We start from the raw sequence: 24,377 nt of genomic DNA, 5'->3' as shown, positions 1-24,377 counted from the left end.
TTTTTAATAGAGGCATGTTTTATTTATTTATTTGTTTGTTTATACATGCACTGGGTACAGTCAGAAGCGCGGGAAGGTGAGAGAATTCACCAGAGCCAGAGCGGAGAGCAGAACAGGCAGAAGGACCGAGGTACACTGCTGAGGGGAGCAGCGGGCGGCAGGAGAGGTCTGCGCGCCATGTGGGACCCTCCTCCGGTGGCCGGGGAGCAGCCGGGGATCGAACCGGCGCTGCAGAGGCCGTGGGCAGCTTCGCAACCCAGCGCTCAACCGCTGCGCCACCGGGGAAGCCCTGAAGTCAAGTTTTTCAACTGAGGTCCCAATCGTGTTCAACTCATTCTTTTCTGTTTTACTCTCCACGCAACCAAATCTATGACCATTACAACGTTTATTCTTTCTGTGCGTGTGGAGAAGGGAGAAAAAGGTGAGAGATACCTGGTAAGAGAATGTTCTTCCCTGCTTCACACTATATATTTGTACTCATTCCTCAAAACCCTGCTTAGGCCCAACAACCGGGCTCGTTTCTCTTCTTCAAACTGGAGACCCACACACCTGACAGGGAGCAGCCGCCCCCCAAGCAGTGGCTCCTCAAGGAAGCTGCCCCAGCGGGTCGCAGGGGCTGCTTGGCCCCGCCCACGCCCGAACCGCCGGGGCCCTAAGTCCCGCCCCCTCCGAGGATTTCCCAAAACCCCGCGCGGCAGCGTCAGCCGCGCTAAGATGGCGACTCCCATGCATCGGCTCATAGCCCGGAGACGAGCGTAAGTGAAGGCCGCGGGGCGGGATGGGGGCGGGGAGTGGTGCGTCAGCTGGCTGGTGACCCGGCGCCGGGATGCAGTTTTGGTGGCGGATCCATAGTGGGGACCTGCCGATGGTAGCCGTTTGGCTCACGCGTTCACTGCTCCCGACGAACGGGGCCTGGGCGATAAGTTTGGGGCTCGTGGAATAGCGATTTCGCAGAAGCCAGCGGCGTGAAGTCCGCGGGGCGGGATCTAGGGAGTGTCTGAAGAGAGCCTCGTGTTTGGTTTTTGAGGAGTTGGTCGCTAAGTGGTTGATGTCCCCTTACCCACCCCTGCCGCCCACCCCACACAAGATGGGGGAAACCCTGAAGCACTGACACCCCCACTCTCTCCTACATAAACCTTCAGCTCCCTATGCATCCTCCAGTCCAACTGGCCTTTTCTGCCCCTTTCCAATGGCCTCCCTAGACTGTAACATAGACTTTCCTCCCAAGTTAACTTTCCACTCTCTGTCTTCAATAAATATTCATTTATTCATCTCTGCTCTGTGTGAGACTGGGTATAAAAAGTTTTTGGAGATGGGATCCTGCTTTCAGGGACCTTACATTCTAGTGCAAAGAGTCGTTATGTTTTAAGTAAGTAATTTATCAACTGACAAGAATTTTGAAGGACATAAGATAATGAAAAAAGAAAAAGACCCACATTCGAATGGTTGGACCGAAAAGCATCTCCTAAGAGGTAGTAATTATTTGAACAGACTTTGAAAGTTTGAGAACGGAAGTAGTCATAAGAGGCTTTGGGGATTTGTGGAAAGGGCATCCGGACTGTAGCATCACTGCTGTCAGACATTTCTTAAGAACTCAGTTCTTAAGTGATTATTGTGGTTAATGAGGGAGAGTGTCACATGGTTTGCTGTGGACAGATAATGCTGGAGTATCCCAGATGTCCTTTTCTTGTAAAGTCTTTTTTTCTTTTACCAACCGGCACCCCCAGACAACTGCCTGCCACTTTTTCATTCTCAGCATTTCGTGCCATCACCATTTGTACATTTATATCACTCAATGTCTGCTAGCATCTGTATATTTGCTTATATTCCTTTATATACTTTTTTTTTCTAAGAGCCCTATTCCTTCTCATCTCCCCTCCATCCCTCTCTACCTCTCATGCTTCATGGGAAGTTCCTTGAGTATAAGGTAAATACTTAGTGGTCATGTTATGGTAGGACATCCTTTTCCCCCTAACAGTCAGAGTAGTATGCTTGGTAGAAAAAGAAGACTTTGGATTCAGACAGTTATGAGATAAAAATTAGGGTGATGATAATGCTAAGCGATGTCATCAGGGACCACTCTCTAATTCTCAGGTTTATTCTTTTAGATGTTGATTCCATACTTAGATAGGTTTAAACCCTTAGCTTCAAGATTGCTACAGAACCTAGAGTCATTTATATCCTTCAGCTTCAGGTTGATAGCATCACATTGGTCTAGAGTGGTTTACATGCCCCACCCTGAACCATGTCTATGAGATTTTATACCTCTGATTGACTTAGATCTCATTTTCTTCCTAACACATGGAAGGGGTCTCTAAACTCAGTGGTCAGAGGAGGTAATGAATGCTGGCTTTGCAAAACTATCTAATGTCCATTGTAAATGTGAAGTAACAGTAAGATTTATAGCACCTGAAGTAATTGGTATTTCTTGTTTCAGAATTATCATAAATTAAATGTTCACTTTCTGCAGTATGCTTTTATTTGGTATAGGAGCTTCACAGAAGAAAAGACAAATCTTACTTTTAGGAACTTGGAACTTCAGTATTGTCTGGAATAAAACATATGGTATATAGTAAAAGCTATTGTGGTATACAAACTGTAAGTCCCCAGAGACTTGGAGATGGACTGGCCCTGGAGAGTTTAAGGGGTATTTTTAGAGAAAAAACAAGAGAAATGTATACTTTTCATATTATGTTTATCAAAAAGTCTTAATTTCATTTATAAGGAACATACATTACTTCCATAATAGCAAGTTTTAAACTTCCTAAGTTATGAGAAGTGAGACAGTATTATTGCCATTCTTTGTGAAGTCTTTGATCTAATGGGTGCAAAGGGGAAATGAAGAAAAGAGAGAACCTGAGTGAACTCCTCATTCAGGAGATCTTTTAGGAACTTAATTTTAAATCAGTTGAAATGTTATTTTCACTTTGTAAATTATAATTACATATATACTGTAAGTAGATTATAGAATGTTACTACTATCTGACCTCATTTCTTTTACTAATCACTCCACTGGATTCCACTACTCTTGCTTCTCTTACTCTGAAGGGTATAATCTACTCTTGATTTAATTAGAAAAGGTTATGTAAGGCCTCCCCGGTGGTGCAGCAGTAGAGCGCTGGATTGCGAAGCTGCCTGCGGCCTCTGCGGCGCTGGTTCATTCCCGGCTGCTCCCCGGCCACCGGAGGAGGGTCCCACATGGCGCGCAGACCTCTCCTGCCGCCCGCTGCTCCCCTCAGCAGTGTACTTAGGCCCTTCTGCCTGCTCTACTCCCTGCTCTGGCTCTGGTGAATTCTCTCACCCTCCTGCGCTTCTGACTGTACCCAGTGCATGTATAAACAAAACAAACAAACAAACAAATAAATAAATAAATAAAAAGAAAAGAAAAGGTTATCTAACTTTGGCATGAAGACCTCCAGTAAGGATATACTCACCTCCTGAAGTAGCAGATTGCATTTTTCACATCTCTCAAAGTGTTTACGTTCATTAAAAGTATTATCATATTTATTAAGCTAAACCCTGCCCCCTTCTCACTCTATAGCTTTTGACCTAACCTGTGATTTCAGTCATTTAAAACCCCAGTTTTCCACTTGAATTGCCACCAAATCAAGCTTCCCCTGTCTTGTCCTTGTATTGATTTTTCTGGACTTAAGTGTCAGATTACTTTTACCCTTGTTAAATTTCATCTTACTAGATTCGACATAGAGCTCCAGCTTGTCAAGACCTTTTTGGATCCCGATTCGGTCATCTGTCGTATTAGCTTTGTGTCAACTACAGGTTTGCACATCTATGTCCCCATCCAAGTCATTTATAAAATGTTAAGACCAAACTAAGGACTGCAAGCCATCTCTGGATCCACTCTATTTGCTTCAACCATTGAACACACTCTTTGTCCAGGATTTCATTTGACCTACCTGATTCTTCTGTTTTGTTCACAAAGAGAGACATTTCCAGATGTCTTACTGAAATACAAATAGCCAAAAGACAATAAGGGTACCAGTCTGTAATGATTTGATACCTTGTGATCATGACTTTTCCTTCTGAATGAGTTAATAAATCTAACCAGAATTTTGCCTGGAGTAGATGTCAAGTTCACTGTTCTACTTTGTGGCATCTACTTCTTCCCCATTTGAAAATCAAAACAGCATATTGTCTATTTTCAGCACTGCCAGAGTTTCTCATATTACCAAAGGTAGTACATCAGTCTCACCTGAAAAAAATCTCTGGTATTTGACTTAAACATACTCAGAATGGATAACGTCCCTGTTACACCTACTCCTCGGTTTTATTCTCATTCTGGATATAAGTTATGATGAAAGCAAAGTAAAATTAGTTCTTTTTGCTACTTACCATATAATATGATGAATTTTTGGTAGCCTGTTTGCCTAGCACTCCAAATACTAAGTCTATCCCTTGATTTTGATTCCTTGTGCTTTAAATATAATTAAAACAAATAAAACCATTTTCTATATTCTTGATATTTTTCACTATTCTCAGCTCATTTTGGCAGGAGGCTTTCAGATATTTTTCTTGTAGTCCTTCTCTACTCTTTTATATTCCTTAGTTACATGTTCCTTGAAAAATATCTTTAAATTTTGTTTTATAATTTCACATGCTATCCATGTTCATTGTAGAAAAATTAGAAAATATAGATAAGGGGGAAAGTACTATAATCTTACCCCAAAGATTGTCATTGTTTACATCTTAGTGTTTAACTTTAGGCCATTTTCAACACTTTAAATTTTCTTTATTGATATATAGTATCTTTTTGACCAATTCCATTGTTGTGAGGTAGTCAGGTTTTACTTTTTTTTTTTTTTTAAGATTTATTTTTATTTATACAATACAGGCCAGAGGCATGGGAGGGTTGAGAGGATTCACCAGAGACAGAGTGGGAGAAAAACAGGCAGACTGACCGAAGACACTGCTGAAGGTAGCAGCAGGTGAGGCAGGAGAGGTCTGCCATGCCATGTGGGTATCTCCCTGGCCGACTGCAACCCACGTTGCAGAGGCTGCGGACAGCATGACAGTGCAGCGCTCAAGCTGCTGAGCCACTGGGAAGGCCCAGGTTTTACTTTTTTTTTTTTTAACTTTTCTGTCTTATTTATTTAAAGATTTATTTATTTATTTATTTATTTTTATACAAGAACTGGGGTACAGGCCAGAGGCGCAGGAAGGTGAGAGGATTCACCAGAGACAGAGCCGGGAACAGAACAGGCAGACAACCGAAATACACTGCTGGGGGAGCAGCGGGTGCAACAGGAGAGGTCTGTCATGCCATGTGGCGTCTTAACCCCTCGTGCCACCGGGGAGGCCCTAGTTCTATAAATTCTAACAGATATATTTTGTCACCTAACTAGGACCAACTCTAAATGTTGAACAGGGCCTCCCCTGATGGCACAGCGGTTGAGCGCTGGGCTGCGAAGCTGCCTGCAGCCTCTGCAGCACCGGTTCAATCCCCAGCCACCAATGAGGGTTCCACATGGCGTGCAGACCTCTCCTGCCGCACCCGCTGCTCCCCTCAGCAGTGTATTTCGTTGGTCTGCCTGTTCTTTCCCTGCTCTGACTCTGGTGAATTCTCTCACCCTCCCGTGCTTCTGACTATACCCAGTGCTTGGATAAATAAATAAATAAATCTTTAAAATAAATAAATATTGAACAATTCTATCACCTAAAATCTTTCTCTGTCACCCTTTTTAAGTAAACCCTTGCTTCAGCTTCTGTCTCTGACAACCATCAATCTTTCTGTTCCGGTAGGTTTACCTTTTGTAGAATGTTGTATGAAAAGAAACAGTCTGGGGCCTCCCTGGTGGCACAGTGGTTGAGAGAGCCGTGCTGCAAAGCTGTCCGCAGTCTCTGCAGCGCTGGTTCAATTCCCCGCCGGCCAGGGAGTACCCCACAAGGCTTGGCAGACCTCTCCTGCCTCGCCTGCTACTCCCCTCAGCAGTGTCCTCAGTCCGTCTGCCTGTTCTGCTCCCTGCTTTGGCTCCAGTGAATTCTCTCACCCTCCTACACTTCTGACCTGTACCCCAGTTCTTGTATTAATAAATGAATAAAAATCTTTTAAAAGAAAAGAAACAATCTGTAATGGTTTGAATACAGCTTTTTTACCTAGATTCTTTGAGATTCATCCCCTTTCTTGTATGTATCTATAGTGCATTTTTTAAATTGCCAATAGTATTCCATTGTGTAGATAGATACACAATGGTGCTGTGCCTGAAACATTAGTTCTTTAGGTTAACTTAAATTTTGGGTAAATGTCAAGAATATATTATTGTCAGAGTTATAGAACCTGGCCCATAATACAGGAATTAATTGATAAAAAGTCTATCATAAACAATATATGCGCTCTTAAACGCACACCTATTTTATATATTTTTTTATTATTTAAATTTTATTTTTATATTCCCCTTACAATTACAACCCCCTTATTTTGACCCAAGCCCTCCTTTCCCTGCCCCCACCCCCCATAGAGTGTCTCTGGTTCATAGTTGTTTGTCGATTTTGATTTTCACTTTCTTATAGTTATTCATTTTCCTGGTCCCTTACTTAAGTTTTCTAGATTCCTGCTATGAGTGAGACCATCTGGTATTTTTCTTTTTCTTTCTGGCTTATTTTGCTGAGCATGATCCCTTCCAGCTCCATTCATGTTGCTGCAAGTTGCATGTGTTTATCTTTTTTGAATGCTGAGTAATATTCCATGTGTATATGTACCACATCTTCTTGATCCAGTCATCTATTTTTGGGCATTTGGGTTGTTTCCAAAGCTTAGCTATTGTAAATAGTGCTGCTATAAACACAGGGGTGCAGGTGCTCTTTGGAATTGATGTTTCTGTGTCCTTTGGGTAAATACCTAGGAGTGGAATTGTTGGATCCTATGGAAGCTCTATGTTTAGTAGGTCAAGAAATCTCCACACAGCTCTCCATAGTGGTTGGACCAGTTTGCACTCCCACCAACAGTGCAGGAGAGTTCCTTTTTCTCCACAACCTCGCCAACATTTGTTGTTGCTAGTTTTTTTAATACGTGCCATTCTCACTGGCCCACACCTATTTTAACAGTCATTCATTTTATGAACATTTGCTAACCACTGATTACGTGTTGGTAGAGCATCCACATGGGATTATGAACTGGCTTGCTGAGTCAGCAGGGTGTGGACAGCATCCAGGTGGGGGATGGTATAGTGCAGGATGTCAGATCCCAAACAGGGTAAGGTGGGGGTATACAGAGGGCAGTTCAGCACAAATTGTTACCCTGGAGTCTACACATAGGAGGGAAAGTGTAATTTGGTATGGGATGTCAGGGCCTTAGCAGAAAAGAAATGTGTCCAATGGAGGGGGTTGGCAGTGGGACCCCAAGCAGGGTGAGAGCATGTCCACATAGAAGAGGAGGTATGAGCAGAGTAGCAGATCCTTGTGAAATGAAGAGATCATCTAGGAGTGTCTCAATAATGCTGGGTCTTCCCCGTGTGTACAGGAGGTGTGCATGTTATTGTAAAATTTCTATATGGCTTTTTCTCATCAGAAAAAAAAAAAAGAGGTCATCTGTTTGGGTGCGGGACGGGCAATAGGCAACTGCTTACTTAAGAATTGACAAGTAGGTAAATCTGGTAAGGAGAGTTGGAGCCAGATTTCTCATTAAAGAAGGAAAAAATAGGGCCTCCCCGGTGGCGCAGCGGTTGAGCGCTGGGTTGCGAAGCTGCCCGCAGCCTCTGCAGTGCCGGTTCGATCCCCGGCTGCTCCCCGGCCACCAGAGGAGGGTCCTACATGGCGCGCAGACCTCTCCTGCCGCCTGCTGCTCCCCTCAGCAGTGTACTTCGGTCCTTCTGCCTGTTCTGCATCCTGCTCTGACTCTGGTGAATTCTCTCAGCCTCCCGCGCTTCTGACTGTACCCAGTGCTTGTATGAATGAATAAAATAAATAAATAAATCTTAAAAAAAAAAATTAAAAAAAAAATAAAGAAGGAAAAAATAATAGTCCTGTGAAGTTGGATTAGAACTAAAATTTACTGGTATGAATTCATGGTTTTCAAAATACATAATTACATAGCTGTAAATTGTGTATTTGATAGCTGAATAGTTGCATGTTCCCTAGCTCTGTCCAGAGAGAGTACATGGGAGCAGCAGTCCAGTAACAGTGAGTACATGTGTATCCAGATCTTTACTCTAAATATCATCAGGTTTCATCAGACTCTTTTCAAGCTGGTACAGAGAAAGTGTAAGATGAGCCTGGAACTTTTTGTTATACTGAAAATCAAGGAAATGCTTTAAGAACAAAGGAGCCATGTCAAAAGAACACAGAATCCAGCTTGAACAAATCTAGAACAAAACAAACCATAGTGGGCCTCCCTGGTGGCTCAGGGATTAAAGTCTCAGTGCTATCAACCTCTGCAGCATGAGTTCCCAGCCAGAGAGCCAACCCACATGGCACAGCAGACCTCTCCTGTCTCGCCAGTTGTTCCCCTCAGCAGTGTATTTCAGTTAATCTGCCTGTTCTGCTCCCCACTCTGTCTCTGGTGAATCCTCTAACCCCCACACCTCTGGCCTATACCCCAGTTCCTGAATGTATAAATACAAATAAATCTTAAAACAAACAAAAAACCATGATTATGGATTACAAATAATAGAATAGAAAAATGAGCTCATATTGATGAAATCATTAGGTGACTAATTTTTTTAAAAAGATTTATTTATGCACACAAGAACTGGGGTACAGGCCAGAGGTGTGGAGGATGAGAGGTTTCAACAGAGACCGAGTGGGGAACAGAACAGGCGGATTGACTGAAGTACACTGTTGAGGGGAGCAGCGGGCAAGGCAGGAGAGGTCTGCTGCACCATGTGGATAGCTCCCTGGCCTGCTGGGGATCACACTCGTGCTGCAATGGCTGCAGATAGCTTCATAGGTTGCGTATTAACCCCCAGTGCCACCAGGGAGGCCCCTCATTGAATAAATTAACTAAAAATTTAATGAGCAGGAATGTATAAGGAATACAGTGTTGACCTGACAGGGATCCATAGCTCATTTCTGTTATATTCCTGCCAAAGATGTATGACCTGAATCTAATAATGCAACGTTATTTGATGTGGTGGCCAGCCTCCAAGATAATTTCCAATGATTTGTACCTCCTGTATTCTCACTGTTGGGTAACCTCGTCCTAAATTATACCAGGGTTGATCTTTGTGACCTGTAGAATACAGTAACATCGGTGCTATAGTATTTCCAAGATAAGGTTATAAAAGATGGTGATTTCTTTCTTGAGTTGTCTTGGTCACTTACTCTTGGGAAAACCATGTTATGAGCTGCCCCCTAGGTAGAGACCAACATTTCTTCATAGGCAGACTTCAAAAAGTGGAAGTCTCCTGCTAAAAGTCATGTGAGTGAACTTGGAAGCAAATTCTCCAACTCAAATTAAAGCACATCCTGCCAAATAACTGTCCTATAATCTTCAAAAAGAGTCAAGGCCCTAGAAAGCAAGACACAGCTGAAGAGCTCTTTCAGGCAGGAGACTGAAGCCCAACATCTGTGCTGAACTAGATTTTTCCATTAAAACATTATTGGGGGGCCTCCCCTGGTGGTGCAGGCAGTTGCGCGCCACACTGTGAAGCTGTCTGCAGCCTCTGCAGTGCCAGTTCGATCCCAGCCAGCCTACAAGGGTCCCACATGGCGCAGCAGACCTCTCCTGTCGCGCCTGCTGCTCCCCTCAGCAGTGTATTTTGTCAGTCTGCCTGTTCTGTTGCCCGCTCTGTTTCTGGTGAATCCTCTCACCCTCCCGCGCATCTGGCCTGTACCCTGGTTCTTGTATAAATAAATAATCTTTTTTTAAAAAAATAAATAAAAGATTATTTGGGGAGGGCCTCCCTGGTGGCTCAAGGGGTTAAGCACCACACTATGAAGCAATCCGCAGCCTCTGCAGCACAAGTTTGATCCCCAGCCAGCCAGGGGTAACCCATATGGCGAGGCAGACCTCTCCTGTCTCTCCCGCTGCTCCCCTCAGCAGTGTATTTCAGTCAGTCTGCCTGTTCTGTTCCCCACTTTGTCTCTGGTGAATCCTCTCATCCCCCGCATCTCTGACCTGTACCCCAGCTCTTGTATGTATAAATAAATAAATATTTTTTAAAAAAATTATTGGGGGCCTCGCTGGTGGTGCAGCGGGTTGAGCACAGTGCTGTGAAGCTGTCCGCAGCCTCTGCAGTGCGGTTTCGATTCCCAGCCAGCCAGGGAGATTCCCAAATGTCACGGCAGACCTCTCCTGTTGTGGCAGACCTCTTCTATCGCGCCCACTGCTCCCCTCAGCAGTGCTTTCAGTCTGTCTGCCTGTTCTGCCCCGACTCTGTCTCTGGTGAGTCCTAGCACTGTCCCGCGCCTCTGGCCTGTACCCCAGCTATTGTATAAACAGAAAAAATAAAATCTTAAAAAAAAAAAACCATTATCGGACACTTGAAACTTATACGGGGTCTGAAGGAATATTTCAACATTAATTTCTTGATTATGATGGTTTCATTGTTATAGAGAATGCCCCCTAGTTTATAGAAAAGCAGTAAATTATTCCAGGTTGACTAGCTTTAGGCTCGAAACTTAGAAATGGTTAAAGGGGTGGTGAGAGGGGATAGTTCACAAGTGATTCAGAAAAAATTCTTTGAGCTCTGCATATAATTTTTCTGTGAGGCTACAATTGGTTCAAAATGTTGTGCTTGTTATCTATATAGCTGTGCATGGATTTCTACTGCATTAATACCTACAGATGGAATTGCTGAACATAGAGTATATCTCTTTGAACTATGGTAATTTTTATTTCAAAATGATTGTTCCAGTTTGTATTCATACCAGCCGTGAATGAGTTTTCCTCTTGCTATAGATTGCTGCTAACATTTGCTATTGCCAGTTTTTAATTTTAGTCTATCTAGTGGGTGTCTAGTGTTATCTTTTTTTTTTTTTAAGATTTATTTATTTATACATACAAGAGCTGGGATATAGGCCAGAGGTGTGGGGGGTGAGAGGATTCACCAGAGACAGAGTGGGGAACAGAACAGGCAAATTGACCAAAGTACTGAGGGGAGCAGCAGGCGAAATAGGAGAGGTCTGCTACCCCATGTGGGTAGCTCCCTGGCCGGCCAGGGATCGCACTCATGCTGCAGTGGCTGCAGATAGCTTCATAGGTTGCATCTTAACCCCTTGAGCCACCAGGGAGGCCCCATCTAGTGTTATTTTGAATTCATTTCTGTACAGCTCCAAGGTCCATGCTCTTAAGCACTCACTGTACTGCCTTGTCATTCAATATAACAATTTAAGGTATAAAATTAAGCGTATTTTTAGTAAACATAATTTCATGCTTTGTATTGTTTATGCTTTTCAGGGCAGAAAATTTCAAATCAAAACTCTAATACCTAGTGTTTGCTTCGGCAGCACATATACAAAACTCTAATACCTATTTTTTTTTTTTTTTGCTCTGTAGTGAAGCAAATAAACAAAACGTAAGATGTCAGAAATGCTTGGAATTTGGACATTGGACTTATGAATGCACAGGAAAAAGAAAATACCTACATAGGCCTTCAAGAACAGCAGAACTAAAGAAAGCCTTAAAAGAGAAAGAAAACAGATTACTATTACAACAAAGGTAAGTTTTCACGTGTGACATGCAAAGTATATTTTTTATCTACATTTATAAACTTTATTATTAAGGAGCTAAACGTCTTGTGATGGTTATCCCAATTGAGACTATAATAGTAGGGAATGTTTAAACATTATTACTGTGTGCCAAGCACCGTACTAAACTCTTTACAGCTATTAGGTTACTTAAGCAGCATATCTGTACCATTAAAGTAGGTACCATTGTTATCTCCACTTCACATATGAAGAAACTGAGGAATGGAGAAGTTCAGAAAATTGCTGAGTATCACTTAGCTAGTAAATAGAAAAATCGAGTGTTCAACCAACCAACCTATCTTCACAGTTCATGCTCTTAATCATTTTGTTTTATTGCCTTGATTGCCAATGAAATGACAGCAGAATACTATGAGGTAGATTATATGAATAGATATGGGAAGCTAGCTAACATAAGCATCCAAGATACTTACATTAAGTATATATAGGAGGGTAGAGAATAGTATATGCATTGTGCTATCATTTATATTTAAAAATAAGAAACGTGGGCCTCCCTGGTAGCACAACGGGTTGAGCACAGTGCTGTGAAGCTGTCCACAGCCTCTGCAGCGCGGGTTCAATTCCCAGCCAGCCAGGGAGATTCCCACATGGCACGGCAGACCTCTCCTGTCTTGCCCACTGTTCCCCTCAGCAGTGTATTTCTGTCAATCTGCCTTTTCTGTTCCCCACTCTGTCTCTGGTGAATCTTCTCATCCCTCACACCGCTGGCTTGTACCCCAACTCTTGTATGCATAAGTAAATAAATCTTAAAAAAAAAAAAAAAGAATGTCACTATCCACAGTCACTGTAGCATAAGTTCAATCCCCGGCCAGGAAGCTAACCCACATGGCACAGCAGACCTCTCCTGTCTTGCCCACTGCTCCCCTCAGCACTGTACTTCAGTCAGTCTCCCTTTTCTGTTCTCCACTCTGTCTTCGGTGAATCCTCTCATCCCACCTCCCCCCCCGCACCTCTGGCCTGTACCCCAGTTCCTGTATGCATAAATATGCATAAATAAATCAATCTTAAAAAAAAAGAATGTCGGGCCTCCCTGGTGGCGCAGCGGTTGAGCCCTGGGCTTCAAAGGTGCCTGCTGCTCCCCTCAGCAGTGTACTTTGTCACTCTGCCTGTTCTGCTGTCCACTCTGGCTCTGGTGAATTCTCTCACCCTCCTGCACTTCTGACTGTACCCAGTGCTTGTATAAATAAACAAATAAATAAATAAATAAATCTTTAAAAAAAAAAAAAGTCATTCCAACGTTTACTTTTATTTCTTCATTTTTATTATACAAGTATCTTGATTACAGAAATACATAAAACTACATGAATTAAGATAGGGCTCTATTACATAAAGACTACTGATTTTTGGTTCAGTGATAAAATGATGGCAGTGTGTGAATTTCAGTAGTCGTGAGTTCTTGTGGTATAATTTAATAAATATTTCTGCTTTTTTTTAAAGATTTATTTACTTATGCATACAAGAACTGGGGTACAGGCCAGAGGTGTGGAGGGTGAGAGGATTCACCAGAGACAGAGCGAGGAACAGAATAGTCAGATTGATCGAAATACACTGCTGTATTTTGAAATACACTGCTAGGGGAGCAGTGGGCGAGTCAGGAGAGGTCTGCTGCGCCATGTGGGTTGCTCCCTGGCTGGGGATTGAATTTGTGCTGCAATGGCTACGGATAGTTTCATAGGTTGTGTCTTAACCCCTTGCGCCACTAGGGAGGCCCCTATTTCTGCTTATTGTACAATGTGGTAAAATGACAAATAAGTGACTCTTTACATATTTATATCTAGGAAACAGGGGTCGAAGCATTATCTAGAAAATATAGAGCAGTTCAGACTGTAGAAATGATAAATTTACAGGCCAGTACTATACTAATAGAAGTAATTCTATAATTTAAAACTTGATTTAGTGTGCTTGTTTGGCAGAAATATAGCAGCAAGCCATCTGTATATTTCATTAAAAAATTGCCAGACTCTTCTTTATAAATAGTGTCAGGGAGCACAGTTTGAAATATTAAGTCTGTGGTCTGTAATCAGGAACTAACAATATTTTAGGGACGTGCAGAAAAAGAACGGGTATTTTAAATTAAAAGACTGCTTTTCTTTTAATATATGGTCATTTATAATATGACTCTGGAAATCTAAATTACAAGTTACAGCTGTTGTTATGCTTTTATTTGTTTTGTTCTGTTGTTCAGTAAGTGGTGGCTTAGTCTTGTCATCTCAAGTTCATAACTAAAAAAGAATCAAATTGCTACACAGCTTATCCAGCTTCTAAGGTACAGATGATGAAATCTATCTTGCTTAAGTGTTCGTTCATTGCGTATACCATATGTAGCTTACAACAGGAAACTCTTCTTTTGGTTACCCCATGGAATACCAGGCTCTGGACACATGTTATAAAAGACAAAGTGTTATCCAATGTAAGAGTGTAGGGGATAGCAGAATGGGGTTGTCTGAGCTTTGTGAAATCACTCTACTAATAGGACCTTTTTCTCCCCACACCCCATTTTGTATTTATCAGCATTGGAGAAACTAATGTAGAGAAAAAGACCAAGAAAAAAAGGTATGTGTGGCTTTAGGAGTATTATATAGATAATGTATAATACTAGTTAGAGGGTTGTGAAGAGTGATTTTAAAATAATAATTATAAGATCTGAAAATGAAGTCTTTTATTTATAATTCATTCTATTCTGATATGTTCCTCTCTCTACTTGTCTGGAATTTATAGCCTTCACTTCTTTTTTCTCCAATTTTCCAGAGTCCTTCCTTAGAATTAATAAATAATTTCTCTTGGCAGAATAGGAAATTTATTGCTAAGAAATTACTGATCAGGGCCTCCCTGGTGGCTCAGTGGGTTGAGCACCATGCTGTGAAGTTGTCTGTGGCCTCTGCAGTGCGGATTCAATTCCTGGCTGGCCAGGGAGAAACCCACATGACACAACAGATCTCTCCTGTTGCGCCCACTGCTCCCCTCAGCAGTGTCTTCGGTCCGTCTGCCTTTTCTGCTCCCTGCTCTGTCTCTGGCGAATTCTCTCACCCTCCCGCATCTCTGACTGTACCCCGTTCTTGTATGAATAAATAAATCTTTTTTAAAAATTCTATGTATAAAAAAATAAATTACTGATCAGCTTTATCTGGTCTAAAGTAGTTACGATTGTGAAATGCTTACCACTCTATATCATGTTTTTTTTTAATTTTTCTTTTTTTAAGATTTATTTATTTATTTATACAAGCACTGGTTATAGTCAGAGGCTCGGGAGGGTGAGAGAATTCACCAGAGCCAGAGAGGGGAGCAGAACAGGCAGAGTGATGAAGTACACTGCTGAGGGGAGCAGTGGACGCAGCAGGAGAGATGTCGCACCATGTGGGACCCTTGCCGACTGGCTGGGGATCGAACTGGCACTGCAGAGGCTCCGGGCAGCTTCGCAGCCCAGCACTCAACCGCTGCGCCACCAGGGGAGACCCCACTCTATATCATGTTTAAATAAACCCAGTTGTTACACTGCAGTTTTATTCTAACTTTATTCACTCAAACATAACATAGTGGATATACTTACCTTAAACTCCATCCAAGAGAGTTAAATTACTAAAGTAAAAGACCTTGTTGAAGTAGTGGGAGGAGCACTTTGGAATTACTGTAGTTAGGCCATCTCCAGACCATAGCATGCTGGCAGAGCTTCAGTATATACATGTACATGTCATTCATTTGAAGTTGCTTTTAAATTTTTTATTAAATGTCAGCTTCCCATGCATCTAACGGTCAACTGTCCAATAGGTCTAAGAGTGTCACCAGTTCTAGTAGCAATAGCAGTGACAGTTCGGCCAGCGACTCTTCATCAGAGAGTGAAGAATCATCTACCTCATCCTCCTCAGAGGACAGTGACACTGACGAAAGCTCCTCCAGTTCATCATCTTCAACCTCTTCCACCAGCTCTTCTTCCTCCTCTGATTCCGACTCAGATTCCAGCTCTTCCAGTAGCAGCAGCTCTAGCACAGATAGCAGCTCTGAGGAAGAGCCACCAAAGAAAAAGAAAAAGAAATAGAATTGCTTCATTTGTCTTGGACTGATGGACTACAAACATTAGTGTGATTCTCAAAAGAGAATCAAGAAAATGTTAAAGCCAAATAGATTCATTGGTCAAAATTTGTAGAGTTTAAAAAATTCTAAGTGTTCTACATTGTCAGAGCAAAAAGAGTATTAAATGTGAATTTTATATATATATATATATATATATATATATATATATAGACACACACACACACTTTTTTATTTTAAGGGTGAATTTTGTTTTTCTTTTTTATCTTTAAAATGTCTCTAGGGTTTAATCAGAGCTTAAATATAGTATTTCTGTCTTTGTGATGAAACATGTTCTTTTTTCTCCTATGAAATAAATGCCATACTTTGTTATATGTTAATGGTATATAATCAGATATGCTTTCAGGATAATGCATCAGACTATCTGGCAATGAATTTGTAATGATTTTGGTCTAATGTTACTATGTAAGACTTAATACATTGTTACTGTAAGCTTAGGTGTTTTCCTACTGTTAATAAATGTGCTCTATTTTTATGTTTATATTCAGAAATTATTCTGATTTCTTTTCTTAATGCAGAGTTCAAGGAACCCACTAATATACCTTTTGGATGATACGAACTTCAAGTTGCTGTGTTGTATCATTCATTTTCCTCCTGTTCTTTGAGTTACCCTTTTCAGGAAAATCATTCTGGAGGTACATGAAAAGGAACAGAAATCTAAAATTACTTAGGAGACTAATCTTGGTGCCTTTGATAAATTCAGTGTATCAGAAGAGAAACAGTTCTGTAAAAAGATAACATAAGTAAAGTGATGTAAATGTCTTTGTATATTAATATGCTGTGAAAGGTGTCATTCAATAGAAAAAAGGAAATTGGAAGAGGTAATTTTATAGAAAATTAGAGCAATGTCAGATGCCTTTCATTAAGATTTTTTAAAACTTTCTAAAGATTGCCTTTTGCCATTTTTGCAATTATGGTATGACAGTTTATATGGTAACGGGTCAAATATGACAGTCTACTGCAAAATATGAATTATTTGGGTTAATATGGTATGTTGTCAAAGTATATATACAGCCGGAATCAGCATGAAAAGTTAAAAAGATATACTGCACAATTATTTCTTTAAAGTGCTCTGTTGTGGTGAGATTATTTGGCTTAACATCAAATTCTGTGATGTCTTAAAGCTTTTTGGAAAGGTATCATTTGTAGAAAAATCTTGACTTGGATTAAATATAGGTTTTTAAAACTGAATGTTGTATTTTTAAAAATATTTATTTATTTATGTATACAAGGTGTGTGTATGGGGAGGGGGCGGTAACAGGATTCACCAGAGATAGAGGCGGGAGCAGAACAGGCAGATTGACTGAAATACACTGCTGAGGTGAGCTTAAAGCCAGACAGGAGAGGTCTGCTGTGCCATGTGGGTTAGCTCCCTGGCTGGGATCCAACTCATGCTGCAGTGGCTGGTGATAGCCTGATAGCGCTGGGACTTTTTTTTTTTTATACAAGAACTGGGGTACAGGCCAGATTCGCAGGTGGGTGAGAGAATTCACTGGAGACAGAGCAGGGAGCAGAACTAGCAGACTGAAGAAATACACTGCTGAGGGGAGCAGCAGGTGAGACAGGAGAGGTCTGCTTCACCATGTGGGACCCTCACCAGCGGGCCGGGACAGAACAGGGCGTTGCAGAGGCTGCGGACAGCTTCATAGCGCTGTGCTCAACCGCCTGCGCCACCAGGGGAGTCCCAAGAGACTTTTTTAAGATTTATATATTCATGCATACAAGAATCAGGGTACAGGCCAGATGTGTGGGAGGGTGAGAGGACTCACCAGAGATAGAGTAGGGAACAGAACAGGCAGACTGACTGAAATACACTGCTGAGGGGAGCAGCGGGGGAGACAGGAGAGGTCTGCTGCACCATGTGGGTATCTCCCCGGCTGGCTGGTATCAAACCCACGCTGCAGAGATTGTGGACAGCTTCACCAGCTTCACAGCGCTGCCCTCAACCGCCTTCACCACCAGGGAGTCCTGCACTGAGACTTTAACCCCTGCCCACCAGGGATGCTCCTGAATGTTGTATTTTTTAATATTTTTATGAGAAAGTAGTGGAAACTTACTTTTGAAGAAAATGGGCTTCTATTTAAATATTGAAGTATGTAGTTATGAGTTTAAGGGGCCTGTAATTACCTGTATTACAGAACCATCTGCTTTCATAACTAAACTTTCAACAGATGTTTCAAAAACTCCATATAGACAACAGTTGACAAGTAAATTTAATAAATTACTAATTCAACACATATTATAATATTCATAGCTGAGCAGGTAACCTGAAGGAGAAAAAAATGGGTATGCAGGTTGCATCACTTGCAATTAAATAAATTTCACAGTTTGTGCTCATTTTGTTATCTTAAGTTTCCATTATCTTTGTTAGCTTAATTCCAGTTCTTACTCCTTTTGAACATTTAAACAAATTCTAATTCCAAATGTTTGCTGTTACAACTATTAAAAGATGTGCCTGAAGAAGTACAGAGGGCAGAAACTACATTGTTCTCTAGTCACACATCACTTAAAGAAGCAGAACCAATGGCAAAATAGAGACCAACTTCCAGAGTTTCTCCCCATCTTGTCTGTAAGTAGTACCCAGGCACTTGAGTCCCTGGCAAATGTAAATGCATTATTTCTCAACCACAATCATAGCAAAAATTATAGGTTTTCATTCCAAAAATATTTCATTAGTATGACTGTACAATGTAATTTTATCCTGGAATCAAAATATGGCATCAGACCACAAGTTAGCATTGGAGATGGAAAAATGTGCAGAGGAGGTATAATTACTGGTTTTATTTATTCTTTTAACTATTTTGAACTGATTGTAGATTTATAGAACAGTTGTAAAAATAGTATAGTTTCCATATATACCTCTCCCATTTTCCCCTAGTGTTAATATGTTACATAACTATAGTATGTGATCAAAACCAAGAAATTAATTGTGTAAAACATTTAAAACAACTTTACTCTTCTTTGTCTTCTTCACCAGTTTTTCCACTAATGTTCTTTTCTGTTTTATAATACTACCCTGAAAATACACTCAGTTACTTCAACTCTTCTAGTCTCTAACAATTCTTCAGTCTTTCCTTGTCTTTCATACCCTTAACGTTTTTAATAGTATTTAAACATTTAAACATTATTTAAACATTTATTTTATTTATTTATGCATACAAGAGCTGGGGTACAGGCCAGAAATGCAGGGTGTGAGAGGATTCACCAGAGACATAGCGGGGAAGGAGAACAGACAGAGTGACTGAAACACACTGCTGAGGGGAGCAGTGGGTGAATCAGGAGAAGTCTGCTGCACCATGTCGGTAGCTCCCTGGCTGGCTGGGGATCGAACTTGTGCTGCAGTGTCCGTGGACAGCTTCACAGTTTGCGTCCCAACCCTTTGCGCCACCAGGAAGGCCCAGATCCTGAATTTTAAACACCAATCTCCAATAAAAACCAGGGTAGGCCTCTTAGAGAAATGGTTTGCTCTAAAGCTGGAGTAGGGATACTGTTAAGTTGAAACATGGAGCATCTCGTGATCCCAGAAAGCAAGGAATTTTCTTTTTTCACATTATGAGAGTTTGTTGAAAGAACAGAGAAGACAACCTGAAGAAGCTCCCCTAATAGCCAAAGGTAGAACAATTTTAGCATCTATAAGAATGGTATTGATTTTAATCTACTGAAAAAACAAATATCCATGAGTTCATACTATAAATAATTAATTAGGGGAGAAGTGACAGCTCTTCCTTACAGAATTCCCATTAATAAAAGGAGAAGGGGAAAGTAGAAAATTGTCATTTGGAAAACATCACAGGAATAACGGTCACAGACAAGTTCTACTAAAATTAGAGGGTGAATATGAAGAGAAACAATCTGCTGTCTCAAGGTATCTCCTCAAGATATTAACTAAAAAAGGAAAGACAGCAACTTCATAATGGAGAAATGTGGCAGAAACCACCTTCACCAAGTAATTAAGGTCAATATCACCTGTAATAAGGAAGATAATTGACATGAGGAATCCTGTCTGTGACAAGAGGAACGAAGGATACAACTTTGTTTGTGTGATAGTCTTCAAAAAATCATAACCTCAATTCAATCATGAGAAAACACCAGAAACTCAGACTGAGGGACATTCAACAAAACTGATCGATGCTATTAAAAAATACTATTAAAGAGCATCACTGGTGACACAATGGGTTAAGTCTCAGTACAAAGAAGCTATCAGTAGCCACTGCAGCACGAGTTTGATCCCCAGCCAGGGAGCTACCCACATGGCGCAGCAGACCTCTCCTGTCTCGCCTGCTGCTTCCCTCAGCAGTGTGCTTTGGTCAGTCTGCCTGTTCTGCTCCCCACTCTGTCTCTGGTGAATCCTCTCACCCCCCCACACCTCTGGCCTGTACCCCAGCTCTTGTATCCATAAACAGATCTTAAAATAAAAATTCAAGATCTGAGTGTTGGCTTAGTATGTGTTTTACACATCTTGAATGGCAGTGTTCTACATTAGATAAGGTATAGTATCTTGCCATTAGCTGCAAAACATACAGTACCTTCAACACATCTCTTAGTTTTATTTATTTATTTTTTTTACTTTCACAGGGTTCTTCCTTAAGAGCAATTCTTTCTTTGACAATAAATAGAAGAGGTATAGTCTTTAATTAAAAATTGTTATGGACCTAGGCCTCCCTGGTGGTGCAAGGGGTTAAGACACAACCTATGAAGCTATCTGCAGTCACTGCAGCACAAGTTCGATCCCCAGCCAGGGAGCTACTCACATGGTGCAGCAGACCTCTCCTGTATTGCCTGCTGCTCTCCTCAGCAGTGTATTTCAGTAGATCTGCCTGTTCTGCTCCCTTCTCTGTCTCTGGTGAATCCTCTCACACACTCACACCCCCCTCCCATCTCTGGCCTGTCCCCCAGTTCTTGTATGCATAAATAGATCTTCAAAAAAAATTATTACTGGTGGCCTCCCTGGTGGTGCAGGGAGTTAAGCGTAAGCACTATGAAGCAATCTGCAACTACTGCAGTATGAGTTCGATCCCAGGCCAGGGAGGTGACCCACATGGCACATCAGACCTCTCCTGTCTCACCCGCTGCTTCCCTCAGCCGTGAATTTCAATCTGCCTGTTCTTCTCCCCACTCTGTCTCTGGTAAATCCTCTCACCCCTGCACCTCTGTCCTGCACCGCAGCTCTTATATGCATCAATAAATAAATCTTTAAAAAAGCATATCTAAATTCAGAAGTAGACTAAATAATTCATTTTCTAACACCAGGCTGTGCTCTTGACAGAAAAATAAGTATAGGTATGGATATATTATAGATGTAGATTATATATAGATACATAATCTCTAGACATTATATTATGGGGCCTTTATTGAAATAATTTGACCCAAAGAAATATTTCAAATTATATTTTTGCATGCTGCACTGCAGAATTTTGTACCCTGGAAAAACTGTACCATAAAAAGGTTTTGATGTGTGTGTATAAAGTTGAAGAAAAACTAATGAAAGAGGGAGAGAGAAATGAAAATCTTTCCAGGGTACAAAATTCTGCAGTGCAGCATGCAAAAATATAATTTGAAATATTTCTTTGGGTCAAATTATTTCAATAAAGGCCCCATAATATAATGTCTAGAGATTATGTATCTATATATAATCTACATCTATATAGATCTATATATAATCTAAATCATATAGATTTTCATTTGGACTTCACTTGGACTACAAGCATTGTCAGGTGATTTTTAGAAGGTACAGTCGGGAGTTGAGAACCTAGAAACGGCCAGTATTCTCAAAAAGTCTTTTGTGTACCCCAAGGGTACTTGTGTGTGCCAGCCATGGTATTTGGTAATATGAGCCACAAACATTAGTAAAACTCTATTTGGAAGGTACTATACAACAAAGTATAAGGAACATTCCGGCAATGGTTTCCTTTGAGTTTATTATCTAGTTGGGAAGACCATACATACACAAAGTGATAAAGATCAATGAAAAGAGGACTTTGAGAGACCTCCCTGGTGGCACAAGGAGTTAGTTACATCTCAGCAATATCAAGCTATGGACAGCCACTGCAGCATGAGTTCTATCCCCAGCCAGGGAGATAACCCACATGGTGCAGCAGACCTCTCCTGCCTCACTCGCTGCTCCTCTCAGTGCATTTCAGCTCCCCTCAGTGTATTTCAGTAGATCCATGTGCTCTGCTCCTCACCCTGTCTCTGGTGAATCCTCTCATCCCCTGCACCTTTGGCCTGTACCCCAGTTCTTGTATGCATAAATGAATAAAAATAAATTAAAAAAAGAGGACTTTGAGTTAAACAGCAGTAGAATCCATGAGTTTATTGACCTTCCTACTGAAGTGTTACTGAAATGGTGGAAAAAAATGAAAACAAAATCCTGTAAGGCAAAGACAAAAAGAGAGGAAATGAAATATGAGAAATGACAGCATATCTGGAAGCTGGAAAGTTGATGGAACAGTGGGTGCTGACTTAAATAACCAAACACAAGGCCCAAACCTCGGCTACTGTGAGAAAAAGTCAACAGGAAGCCAGGTGATTTATACCACAGAATGCTGAAGAGTTTCCAAACTTGATGACACCATATGCTTGTCAGCCAAGGTGCAGGGAGAGTTTGAGGATTGAAGCATTTGTAGAAAGTTTATGGTATGGGGGCCTCCCCAGTGGCGCAGCGGTTAAGCACTGGGTTGTGAGGCCGTCTGCAGCCTCTGCAGGCAGGTTCAATCCCCTGCCACCAGGTGAGGGTCTCACATGGCATGCAGACCTCTCCTGCCGCCCTCTGCTCCCCTCAGCAGTGTACTTCATCACTCTGCCTTTTCTGCTCTCCGCTCTGGCTCTGGTGAACTCTCTCACCCTCCCGTGCCTCTGACTGTACCCAGTGCTTGTATAAATAAATAAATAAATCTTAAAAAAAAAAAAAGAAAGAAAGTTTATGGTAAGAAGCTGTGGTTATGTGTATTCCACTCCTAATCATATTGCCTTAGTTCATTCCTTTAAAAAAATACATTTATTTATTTATTTATTTATTTATGTAGAAGTAGGGGGTAGGCCAGAGTTGTGAGGGGGTGAGAGGACTCACCAGAGACAGAGTAGGGAGCAGAACAGGCAGAGCTACTGAAGTACACTGCTGAGGGGAGCAGTGGGCAGAGACAGGAGAGGTCTTCTGCACTCTGTGGGTAGCTCCCTGGCCAAGGATGGAACTCAGACTGTAGTGGTAACAGCCCTGAGACTTAAACCCTAGGCCACCAGATAGGCCATATTCTTTATTTTGTTTTATTCTTTTACTGTGAAGTTCTGGGAGGGGGCACTAGTGAACAGCTAAATTCAACTAGCCAAGATTAATGGGTATTACATTAAAATTAAATGAGACACAATACAAGTTCTATATGCTAAGAACCACTTGGGGTAAGGCAAGTAAGTGGTACTGGACCATACTGATAAATCTCAGCGTGAGCTCTTACTGTCCCAATTCTGAACAAAATCAAAAATGAAAAGCCAGGGCCTCCCTGGTGGCACAAGGGGTTAAGCACCGCACTGTGAAGCAAACCGCAGCCTCTGCAGCATGAGTCAATCCCCGACCAGCCATGGAGCAACCCACATGGTGAAGCAGACCTCTCCTGTCTCGCCTGCTGCTCCCCTCAGCAGTGTGTTTCAGTCAGTCTGCCTTTTCTGGTCCCTGCTCTGTCTCTGATGAATCCTCTCAACCCCCCCGTGTCTCTGGCCTGTACCCCAGCTCTTGTATGCATAAATAAATAAATCTTTTTAAAAAAATGGAAAGCTGTAAAACTGCTGGGTAAAATTTTCTTATATGGGCATTGTGCTGTATGCTTGATAAAATGATTCTCTTAAGTCCTGAAGGTTACTCTGAAAAGATGATTTCTGTACTAGCCAAATCCATAATAAAGTCCAGGACTATGAAAAATGTAAGCCAACACAACAAGATACTTGTACAAGGAAAATCATACCTAAGTAAATAATTAGCTCTCTTGAAGGGAATCAATGAATATGTGGACAAAAGACAAAACACTCCTTCACTTATTTATTCAAGCAAAATTTAACAACTCTTACTAAGTGTCTGTGTCCTCTGAGGATTCACAGTCTATTAATAAACTAGTACAGATAGGTCTTAAGTGCAGCAAACAAGTCACTAGAGAGCTTAGAGTCTTAAACAATTGCTGGAAGAGTTTGGTAAAAAGGCTTTTGAAGAAGCGTGTTTGACTGACTAAGTGTTGTTGAGCATGGCTGAATGCCATTTCGTATGTAAAACTTGCTGGGGTTGAGGTTGTGGAGGTTGGAAGAGGATTGCTATATTAGGAAAGGTAGCACATGTCAGGCTAAGAAATTTATATTTTATCTGTGGATGACAGGAGAACCTCAGATTAAACATTTTTTCAAGAGTATCAAAACTGGAAGTAGAGAAACTAAGTAAGTGACTTTAACCATTAAAAAAGTCAAGTCCCAATCCTTCACTGAGGATCAAACCAATTAAGAGCCAGACTTTATACTCCATTTGTCTGAGATGATATAGCTTTTCTTGTAAGTTTGGTAATATAAATTACCAAATAAATTAATATAACTCTAAAAAGAGGGCCTCCCTGGTGGCACAAGGGGTTAAGCACAGCACTATGAAGCTATAGTAACCT

At 41.3% G+C, this 24,377-nt stretch overlaps 1 protein-coding gene across 1 annotated transcript; it reads left to right on the top strand.

Moving 5' to 3' along the window:
- Positions 1–714: 714 nt before the first annotated feature.
- On the top strand, positions 715–15,691 carry ZCCHC10 (zinc finger CCHC-type containing 10; the record flags this gene model as incomplete). Its single annotated transcript, XM_084252444.1, is given in 6 exon segments — positions 715–755; positions 3,695–3,725; positions 3,727–3,764; positions 11,450–11,611; positions 14,170–14,211; positions 15,424–15,691. Coding segments are annotated over 6 exon segments (582 nt in total).
- Positions 15,692–24,377: the final 8,686 nt, after the last annotated feature.

The sequence above is a fragment of the Talpa europaea genome (assembly GCF_964194135.1).
Source record: "Talpa europaea genome assembly, chromosome: 13".
In the NCBI taxonomy this organism is placed as follows: domain Eukaryota; kingdom Metazoa; phylum Chordata; class Mammalia; order Eulipotyphla; family Talpidae; genus Talpa; species Talpa europaea.
The sequence above is the reverse complement of the archived record's forward strand: the minus strand, read 5'-3'. Positions and strand labels throughout refer to the sequence as shown.